Source organism: Ammodytes marinus (assembly GCF_949987685.1).
Source record: "Ammodytes marinus genome assembly, chromosome: 24".
Lineage (NCBI taxonomy): Eukaryota > Metazoa > Chordata > Actinopteri > Uranoscopiformes > Ammodytidae > Ammodytes > Ammodytes marinus.
Window position 1 is genome coordinate 2,819,904 of NC_137228.1, and position 11,823 is coordinate 2,831,726.

At 44.5% G+C, this 11,823-nt stretch overlaps 1 protein-coding gene across 1 annotated transcript in view; it reads right to left on the reverse strand.

Annotated features, from left to right (window-relative positions):
• LOC307269951 (fibroblast growth factor 14-like) overlaps window positions 1-11,823 on the reverse strand; it is a gene marked incomplete at both ends in the record, with an annotated part of 47,666 nt that extends 35,843 nt beyond the window's left edge. The window contains one exon of the mRNA XM_080053045.1: window positions 11,730-11,823. Within this exon, the coding sequence (XP_079909171.1) occupies window positions 11,730-11,823 (94 nt within the window). The remainder of the gene's footprint in view (window positions 1-11,729) is intronic.

Sequence of the window (11,823 nt, forward strand, 5' to 3'; positions counted from 1 at the left end):
CAGTTTGTAAACGCTGCCACACTGAGAAATACAGAGAGTTTTGTGGAGCTGATAATAGGCTTAATCAACTTTGTGTCAACTCCTTTGGCGGTGGCTTTGAATGTAACCGACATTCGTTTGTATGAAAAAGTTACGCACGGCAGCTTTAAGCCTCAGGACAGATGCAGAGAGACATTGAAATATGTAGCTTACCTGTTTCGGCTTTGCCCAAAGCGGCCTTAATTCTCCTCTCTGCTACCCTCAGTATAAACTCATAGTCCATAGTTAACACACACACACACACACACACACACAGTCACATAGACACACACACCACCTGTGAACAGCGGCGTATACTGGCATCCCAAGAAAAATTCACTTCTTAAATTGACAGTGCCCCCCCCCCCCCCCACTCCCCCTCAGACGTGGGACAGAAATGGCGATTGTGTCACGCAGGGCTGTCATTGGTCGAAAGGTTGAGGAAAAGTCAGCTCAAGTGTGTGCGTGAGAGAGAGGGAAGACAACAGAGGAGATAGAGTGAAGAGGTGCCGATAAAGAGCTGTAGTGAGAACATAGCTTTAGCATTAGCTTTTCAAAGTTTATGTCATACTCCCTTTATGCAATCGGCTATTTTTTGGCTAAATTTACTAGTAACCATGAGGTCGCTGGTTCAATCCCCGGCACCGGACAGGAGGGTGTTAGTAGTAAAACTAGTGGTGACTGGTATTACGTCTACGGTCCCCCCCATCTTTACCATTGTGTCCCTTGAGCAAGACACTTAACCCCAAAACTGCTCCAGGGGCGCTGTACTACGGCTGACCCTGCGCTCTGACCCCCTCTGGAGTGTGGGAACTTGAGAGGGGAGATGCGAAGAATTAACTTTGATTTACCTTGTGTAAATTGACAAATATAGACTTAAACCAATATTGTGATACACATGGGCCTTAATGTAAAAAAAATACATTATTAGCCAGGTTTTTAAATTTGATGTATTATATCTTTAAAGTATTACCCTTTCTTTATGGGCCTTTATGGGCAAAAAGTTATTACGTTATTGGCCGTTACTAGCCTACATAACCGTCTTTTAGAACATTCAAAACAGAAACATTTGAACGTAACTTGACGGTTATGACAACAATCAATCATCCTGATGAACTAGAAACACTCACTTTTCCTTGAAATTAACACAATTAAAGCTAGGGTGGGTAACTTTTTCACTGTAATATTTGGCAAAAATGTCATATTAGCCATTAAGCTATGTGTAGGTGAAGTGGTCTGAGAATATCTACTCATCACTTTGCTCTCCCCTGCCTCTGTGTGCCGCCCCCAAAAATTGCCACCGCTCATGTACACTTTGACCAATCAGAGCGAAGTTCCGACTCTCCGTTCTTATTGGCTGTTGGGACTGTCCATTCACTTTGGCACTGACGTTGTTGGTGTAGAGTGTGTCAGGGAGGGACCATAGGGGAGGGACCAAAGAGAACAAGTGGAGCGGTTGAGGTATTTGGAATTTGAATCTCTATCCCAAATGCCATTTTCTCCCAAATCATATACCCCAGCTTTAAGTAGTTTTGAACGCAAATATAGAAAAAATCCCCAGCCTTATGCTATTATGACACACTGACTGTGTATATTTGGCATTCTCCAAGCCAGTGAGTCAGAGGGATGGGGGGAGGGGGTGTGGGGGGGTGCGCTTGAGTTTGTCATCGAGTGTCTCCCCTCCATGCCTCTTATCAGTCAGTCAGTGAAAACACTTCCACGCCCCAGCCTTTGATGTCCCCGCTGCTTATTCAAGTGCACTCGGAAAAATAACAGTAGGCACTCACTCTCTATTGACAGAAACCTGGAGCGATAGGCGGTTCACACACACACACACACACACACACACACACACACACACACACACACACACACACGCTCACGCACGCACGCACGCACGCACGCACACACACACTCTTTTGCTTCATTTCGGGAAAAAAAGAGTCACACTATAATCAGTTCTAATTCAATAACGTATACTGTAAGTACTGTCCTTACAATGAATGAACCAATCAATTGATAATTTTTGTATCTAAAAAGTTTGGGGCGCAGAAATTTGCGCTACACCCCCCTGAGAGAACCCAATGTAAAGTAACTGATGAGGAACGCTTTGAAACAATTTGTGGCTTCATCACTATGAGCGACCCCTCCCCGCCTCTCCTCTGACACAACTTTGGCCCCTGCAAAAGTTCAGTCCAGTTTAATTTTCCCCGGTCGGATTATATAAATGACTTGTGTGACTGCGCTGTACGTGTTGTTGACGAGGTGTGATTAGTTGACAGCTTGTGTGTGTGCGTGTGTGTGTGCGTGTATGTGTGTGTGTGTGTGTGTGTGTGTGTGTGTGTGTGTGTGTGTGCGTGCGTGTGTGCGTGTGTGTGAAGCATGACATTTGTGAGATTTTCGGATCGAGGGCGGTCAAAGTCGCGATGTCTTTCTGCGGACTCGGTGTGTTTGGACAACCAGGCCACGACGAGCTAATGAGTTCACACACGAACACACACACACACACACACACACACACACACACACACACACACACACACACACACACACACACACACACACACACACACACACACACACACACACACACATTTTAGGGTAGGCTACTGCACCAAAACCCCTGCGTGTGACCTCACAGGGCACACATCACACTGATGCCTGTCTCTATTTGGCCAGCTCATCACCTTTTGAACACTGTAACAGCACGCAACACAGGCACATCCACAGAGACACACATTATCTCTCTCCCGAGCTTTTAACACACACACACACACACACACACACACACACACACACACACACACACACACACACACACACACAGACGGATCCGAGTCGGCACGAACCCCCACCGCTGCACGCCGGTGTTTGAATAAACTATACAGTACGACGTCTTGATAGCAGTGTGTGCGTGTGTGTGTGTGTGTGTGCTTGTGTATGTGTATGTGTATGTGTGTGTGTGGGCATGCACGCCAACATGTGCTATAAAGGGTGAAAGTCTCTATCTGGGTCAAGCCAAATGGGACAGCATAGACATTGAGAAACATTGCGTGTTATCCCTTTTAACAATGAATGATAGTGGAGCTATGGTTCCCCGGGAGTAACAAGAATTCCATTAACACAGATGAGAGCAGAGAACGCTACATAGCAGACTGCTCATTTTAAAGAATTTGTCACGTTATTATTGATGAATTTAAAGGTGAAGTAAGCGATTTATTTGTGGTAATATAAGTGTTAAATCGCTCTTTATTCATACAGTGTGTGCATTTCATAAAGCCGATCTCTCAGTCACTCGCTCCGCATGTAATCGGCAAATAAACTTTTCGGGGATCCCACTACTGATAACCAATCAGAAGAGAGAACGCTACAAACCGGCACCCGTCTCACTGCCGGTGCACGTGCAGAGCGACAGATGGTGAATGTGTATGGCCTACAATGGCAGAGCAGGTAAAACTCCTTCCCAATGTCTGTTCTGATGGTTTTTATCATGTTTAAGCTTAATCCGTCTAGTTAAAATATTAAATCACACACACACACACATCCATGCCTGTTCTCACACACACACACACACACACACACACACACACACACACACACACACACACACACACACACACACACACACACACACACACACACACACACACACACACACACACACACACACACTCACACACACACACACACACACACACACACACACACACACACACACACACACACACACACACACACACACACACACACACACACAGGAGACAGAGCTGTATCTCTGTCTTCCCAGTGGACCTCCACTAAATAGTGCAATTCAGAGGAAAACCCGCCCGACAAATGCTGAGTCAGCCAAACACTGCCTCCTGTGTGTGTGTGTGTGTGTGTGTGTGTGTGTGTGTGTGTGTGTGTGTGTGTGTGTGTGTGTGTGTGTGTGTGTGTGTGTGTGTGTGTGTGTGTGTGTGTGTGTGTGTCTGTGTGTGTGTGTGTGTCTGTGTGTGTGTGTGTGTCTGTGTGTGTGTGTGTGTGTGTGTGTGTGTGTGTTAATTAAAAGACGAAAAGTGACGGCTAAATGGTGCTGCGTGCTGTAAATCTTTGTGCCTTTGTGTGTGCAGTAAACACTGCCATTTTTTTCTCTCTTCGCCACTCCTCCTTGTGTGAAATAGGAGATCTTTGTCTATGGTTAGCTTAGCGCCTGCCTCACATGGCAAAACACCAACACATGCTAAGTGCTATGCTATCAAATCACTTGCATTGAGCTATTTGAATGGATTTAAGGGCAGAGAATTGTGCTAAAACAATTCATTCATATTAGCATCCACCCATTCATCTAATTCTACCTTAATTGAGTCTATAAAGTGTTCATAAGTTTTTTTTTTAAAGTGATAACTACACTTTTATCAGTCAGGAAACTAAAGGCAGACAATTGGCAGTGACATGAAAGAGAAGGAGCCAGATGACAAAGCACATGAATAATAAATTATCCTCTCTCAATGGGACATAGTGAAGGAACTTTCCTATTCATTCAACCCTTGATTGAATGGACTGATGTCACACAGAATAGCATTATAGAACTGGTGGTGCACTCACTCACTAGATTTTTCCTGAGCTCTCCATGTTTTTTTTTTATCAGCGGACAGAGATGGCAACTGTATTATATCTCAACAGGGTGGGGGTGGGAGGGGGGGTAGTTAGTAGACAGAGGTTTAAGATGAAGTTAAGTTACATTATTAGTCAATGGTTAAATTGAAATTTGTCTCTCCGCATATCCCCCTCTCAAGTTACCACACTGAGAGGGGGGTCAGAGCTCAGGGTCAGTAGTACAGCGCCCCTGGAGCAGTTTTGGGGTTAAGTGTCTTGCTCAAGGACACAATGGTAGAGATGGTGCACCCCGTAGACGTAATAACCACCACTCTACTGGTCTACAACTACCACCCTCCTGTCCGGTGCCGGGGATCCAACCAGCGACCTCATGGTTACTGGTCGGCCACCTTTCAGTGCAGGGTCGGAGGTTCGATCCCCCGCCTACCCGCCACATGTCCCTGGGCAAGACACTGAACCCCACATTGCTCCCGATGGTTCAGAGAGCGCCTTGCATGGCAGCTACTGCCGTGTATGGGTGAATGTACAGTAGTAAGAAATGTAAAGCGCTTTGGGGCTGGGAAAATTGGCTAAACAGCGCTATATAAATCAAGTCCATTTACCATTTAGTGTGTGTATATCACAGAGCTGGATGTGAAAAAGACTGGAGACAAGTGGTATTTTCTCCTATGTGCCAGCAGTAGCCAGCACCACAATATTGATTTGTTTTTTGATCGCTCTCACCTTTTAATCTGGTTATAGATTATTGGCTTCTGTTCGAGTGCTAAAGACTCACGACTGCTCTAGTGTGAGTAACTCTCAGTCACGAATGGCAGATATATGATAGATGATGCCTTTGTTTATACTGTGTTGATGATAAGAGTCCAAAAGATTAAAGGTTCAGTAAGCGGAATGGTCAGTTTAGCTAACTTCCTGTCAGTTACTGTAGTTAGCAGTCCCCTCCCTCGTCCCCACGTCACCACATTAATGCACTGCGGTCTTCAAGCAGCGAGTTATCTAGCATCATCTCAGATCCATGAGTGTGATAAAACATGATAAAAACCGTCAAAACAGACATTTGGGCAACTGTGGCTCAGGTGGTTAAGCGGGTTGGCCAATAATCTAAGGGTTGGCGGTTCAATCCCCGCCCGGCCACCTGTGTCATGGTTGTTGTGTCCTTGGGCAAGACACTTCACCCACCTTGCCCTGTGTGAATGTGTATGTTTGAGGTGGTGGTCGGAGGGGCCGTTGGCGCTGAATGGCAGCCACGCTTCCGTTAGTCTGCCCCAGGGCAGCTGTGGCTACTCTCGTAGTTTACCACCACCGGTATGACTGAGTGTGAACGAATTGAACCAGGAAATGTAAAGCGTCTTTGAGTGCCTAGGCAATAAAGCGCTATATAAAACCTATCAATTATTAATTATTATTAATTGGGAAGGATTTTTACCTGCTCCACCATTGTAGGCACATACACATTCACCCATCTGGGCGACTGTGGCTCAATTGGTTGAGCGGGTCGGCTGATGATCAAAGGGTTGGAGGTTCGATCCCCGCCCTGCCACCTGTGTCATAGTTGTTGTGTCCTTGGGCAAGACACTTCACCCACCTTGCCTCGTGTGAATGTCGATAGTTAGCCTGCTATCGGTGTATGAATGTGTGTGTAAATGGGATCAGGTCTCCCTTGCAAAAGAGTCTTCGGACTCAATGGGATATACCTGTATAAATAAAGGTTAAAAAAAAAAAAATCTGTCGCTCTGCACATGCACCGGCAGTGAGACGGGTGCTGGTTTGTAGCGTTCTCTCTTCTGATTGGTTATCAATAGTGGGATCCCCGAAAAGTTTATCTGACGATTACATGCAGAGCGAGTGACTGAGAGATCGGCTTTATGAAACGAGCACACTATATAAGTGATCACTGTATGAATAAAGAGCGATTTAACACTTCCATTAAAGCAGCTCCGAGTAAAATTGAAATATCTTTTAAATAGCCTCATGTTTCCTCTGATAATCATAAATTACCTTTAACAGCAAACGAGACCATCAGTGCAAAGAAAGACGTTTTTATATAGTTTTTATTACTGCGTTTGGTCTGGTCCCACACCCAGTCCGATTTTCGGTTCGCGCGTGCAGGCTCTATGGTCACATATCCGTATTGGTCGCAGATTTCAGTGTGGCGCAACAACGCCATTTGAGAAGCCTATCCCTCCTGGTGAGGGAAGGGGAGCGGGAGCCTTGTTTGAGACAGTTAGGTTATTTGTCGTCATAATGACTGATAACGGGGCTGAACCATAAAAGAAAAAAAAGAGAATGCAATGAAGAAAAGCTAAAAGGGAGAGTGGTAGACGAGCGGGAGGGCATTGCCAAGCAACGTATACACAATTTCACGGGAGCGAACTGCAGTGTTTACTCCTAAATGAATGAGCGGTAGCCTACTAAAACAAAGTTTACTTTGCCTCACCAGCATCATCAGATGACCATTATTCATCTGAAATAGTCATTATTTACAACAACACAAACACATTACCTCATCGTGATCCATACTAACTGTCGAGGACACGTAATCTTTCAGCTCTTTGAGAGTAGTTAGGTGACACTAATGCATCAACTCATTGCAATCAGGTGTGTGTTTAGCACTTACTGGCATTAGTTGATGCAGTGTCACTAACCACTCACGGAGCCGAAAAGAGTCCGGTGCCCTCACACTTTCAACACACGGACATGCACTATATTGCTTCCTGATTATTTGAATCTCGCACGCCCGGCACGAGCTAGAAAACAGCTTCACGACAGCTGGTGTCGTACAAATACTACCGCTTTTGTCCAAAGGGGCCGCCAAGGGACCAAGTCACTCGCAGTGGCTTTAACATAAATAAATCGCTTACTTCACCTTTAACACATACTCTGTATTGATATCATTGCTGTGGCAAGAATGCACGTTGCTGGGGCTGGGAGCATTTCAGCATGGCACACAATGGTAGATTAACTTAAAGGTGCACTATGTAACTTTGACGCTGCAAACCGGCACCCGTCTCACTGCCGGTGCACGTGCAGAGCGACAGATGGGTGAATGTTTAGGCGCCTACAATGGCGGAGCAGGTAGAAATCCTTCCCAATGTCTGTTTTGATGGTTTTTATCATGTTTTATCACACTTATGGATCTGAGATGATGGCATATCCAGATTTTATTCTTAATGTATTTGTCCTTTATTGTAAATCACCATAGAAGAAGTATACAGGGCTTTTTTTTAGCCATCACTCAAACAAGCGCAGAAAGTGACTCTTCAGCATTGGGGTTGGTGAGGACACAGAGGAGAAGACAGACACAGCACTTGTGTCTATGATGTCACACCACACATACACACACACACGCACACGCACACAAGCACACGCACACACAGGCACACACACACACACTCACACACACACACACACACACACACACACACACACACACACAAACACACAGGAGACATAGTATTTGACCGCTCGCTGCATTTTTGCTTTTTGGCTGGTTGTCGACACATCAGAGTGCATATACAGGGCAGAGATGGAGGGACACAAACTTTTTTTGAAAACTTCTACCCTGCGTTCCAAATCACATACTCTTTCTTTTTAATCTATTCTACATACTACTTCTGACGACACAAAGAATCTAATTAGGATGCAGTAGGCATACACTTGGGACATACTTTTACTTATTTATTTCAACATAACATGCGCCTTGATCTGGCCTCTTGCTTTTATATCCGTTGCGTCCCTGTTTGTTTTCATACGGAGGCTCCGTCGATGTGACGTCACTTCCGGTGCGCACTGGATTATGGGTCAGAATCGCCCAAATAGGATTCTTTTTTCAACACTAAGAAATCTCGTCCGGATGTAGTAGACAAATCTATCAATCAGTTTTTTTCACTCGGCTTATAATGAAATCTATAACATTTTAAAATAATACATACAAATGTCACAATACAGTTTTCTGAAATACTGTGAATTAGGACATCGTGGCCAATGTTATTCTAACTCACTCCTGTTAAGAAGGCGTCAGAATTGTCAACTGATTACTTTGTTTGTTGATGAATGAATAAATGTAGCATAGTCCTACAAATGACATTACAACAACACACCATCACAGTCAAGATAGTGCCTCTAAGCTCGGAGATAACAACAATATAGTTAAAGCGGCTACGAGTAACATTTAAATATCTTTTAAACAACCTCATGTTTCCTCTGATAATCATAAATTATCTTTAACAGCAAACGAGACCATCAGTGCAAAGAAAGACGTTTTTATATAGTTTTTATTACTGCGTTTGGTCTGGTCGCACACCCAGTCCGATTTTCGGTTCGCACGTGCAGGCTCTGTGGTCACATATCCGTATTGGTTGCAGATTTCAGTGTGGCGCAGGAACGTGATTTGAGAAGCCTATCCCTCCAGGTGAGGGAAGGGGAGCAGGAGCCTTGTTTGAGACAGTTATTTGTCGTCATAATGACTGATAACGGGGCAGAACCATCAAAGAAAAAAAAGAAAATGCAATGAAGAAAAGCTAAAAGGGAGAGTGATATAGGCTACGGGCGGGACGAGGGCGTTGCCAAGCAACGTGTATACAATTTCACGAGAGCGAAACTAGACTGCAGTGTTTACTCCTAAATGCATGAGCGGTTGGTACTAACACAAAGTTTGCTTTGCTTCACCATCATCAGATAACCATTATCTGAAATAGTCATTATTTACATCAACAACACAAACACATTACCTCATCGTGATCCATACTAACTGCCGTCTCTCGTTCATTCGCTTTCTGTGAGGACACGTAATCTTTCAGCTCCGTGAGAGAGAGTAGTTAGGTGACGCTGCTGCATCAACTCATTGCAATCAGGTGTGTGTGGCAGTGACTGGCATTAGTTGATGCAGTGTCAAAACCACTCTCACGGAGCCGAAAAGAGTCCGGTGCCCTCACACTTTCAACACACGGACATGCACTATATTGCTCCCTTCTCAGTTCACACTTGCACGCCTGGCACGAGCTAGAAAACAGCTTTGCGACTACGGGCGTCGTAAAAATACTACCGCTTTTTTCCAAAGGGGACGCCAACGTGCCATGTTACTCGTAGTGGCTTTAATAGTGGGGACTTCATAAAAAAACGTGATGTGACTGCCATCGGACTTTACACACAGTTTAGAGGATGCAGAGGCCAACTCTCGCATGCAACAGTCAATGTACCAATAATGTCAACAATGTGTGTGTGTGTGTGTGTGTGTGTGTGTGTGTGTGTGTGTGTGTGTGTGTGTGTGTGTGTGTGTGTGTCAGAAAAAACAAAGCATGCTATTGAGTGTGGGTAAAGCTTTCAGCAAATCTAACTGTGTCCTTTTCCCCTAGGGAGAGCATGACTCACACAACAGAATGCTGCTGAATTAAAGGTGCAGTGTGTAGTAATATGACATCATCAAAAAAAGTTCTAGAAAGTTCTAGAATGCAACACTCCCTGGGTAACCCCACCCCTTTTCGAATAATAACAGAAGCTACAGTGGCCTTTAAGGACAAGAACAATTCTAAATTCTTAACAATGCACCTGATGACATTCTAACCATGACGCTTCCAACATGCCTCCATAAAACAATACCTGCTCAATGTACAAAATGTAATATTTATATTTGTAATTCTCCGCTCAGGAGGATCATTCAGATTATTGGCAGAGGTGATTTTACACCAATGAGGTCATATTTATGAATGAGGATATTGATTTTAGCTAATAAGTTACTTAAAATGTTACACAGTGTCCCTTTAATAGTTTTTTTCGTCATTGGCATTGAGGACACCATTAATCCTGAGCAAATCTTCAACTCCATTTAGCAGAAACTCACAAAGGAACCTCCACCATGCTTCACTGTTGCCTGCAGACATTCATTATTGTAGCACTCTCTCCAGCCCTCCATCGAACAACCCTGCCTTCTGCTACAGTCAAATATTTCAAATTTTGACCGCCATTCTTCTGCCAGCCCCAGTTGCTATGTTTTTATACATAGTTGAGTTGCTTGACCTGTCTTATCCAGTATAAGTAACTTACAACTTCATTTTTTTTTTTCAAATTGATAAAAAAAATTAAACAATTGTTATTTAAATCTTTTGCATTCTTAGTTTTCAGTATTTGTGTCACACCTGCCTAAAACTTTAGCAAAGTACTGTCATGTGCACAAATCCAACTTCCAGTCAGCGAGTACACTTGAATGTCTTCTCACATTAGACTAACTGTCCGCACTGTGTGTGTGTGTGTGTGTGTGTGTGTGTGTGTGTGTGTGTGTGTGTGTGTGTGTGTGTGTGTGTGTGTCTGCTCAAAAAAGTGGTGTTACTTACTACACACAGCAAGCAACATGCGTGAAGATATATTCACTGATTTTGACAACAAGACGTCTCCAGAATCTCGGACTACACCTTTAAAAGACCCCCCTCCTACCCTCTTAAAAAGCTTGAGACTTTACTAAGTGCACCATCACATTTGGTTCTGTGTTCAGAGATATTTGTGTTGGCAGTCAATGAAGACACACACACACACACACACACACACACACACACACACACACACACACACACACACACACACCTTCACTCCTCTCGCTCAGTCAGTGACAGTGTGGAAGTCTAAATAAGGCCATGTGCTGTTTAATCATGCAGGTTGCTGGAGCCTGAACGGGGCTCGGCGCGCTGCATTAGACTAGATTTTTTTTTCTGCCAAGCACAGAGCGCGTCCAGCACTGATTATTTTTCCGTCTTCTTTTTCTCCCATCCACCGTCCACAACTGTAGCCAGTTTCTGTGCTAATAAGTTACACACACACACACACACACACACACACACACACACACACACACACACACACCCTCCCTCCCTCCCCATGTATAGTGCACTCACTTGCTGGTGCACAACTGCGATTGCAGGGAAAACACCGGCAACAAGGCAGGCGAACAGGCACAGTCGCTATAAGACGCGCGCGCACAAGCACGCAATAAAGTCTTTCCCCATCGCACCCACGCGCGCATGTCCACAGAGAGAGACAGAAAGAGAGAGAGAGAGTGATAGAGAGAGAGGCACACGCACACACACACACACACACACACACACACACACACACACCAAACTCACCAGTTGGGTTCTTGTTTTTCTTGAGGCTCCTGCCACAAAGACACTGCAGCATATGCGATCCTTTGCTGAAAATGTTATTCCAAATAAAGCGCAT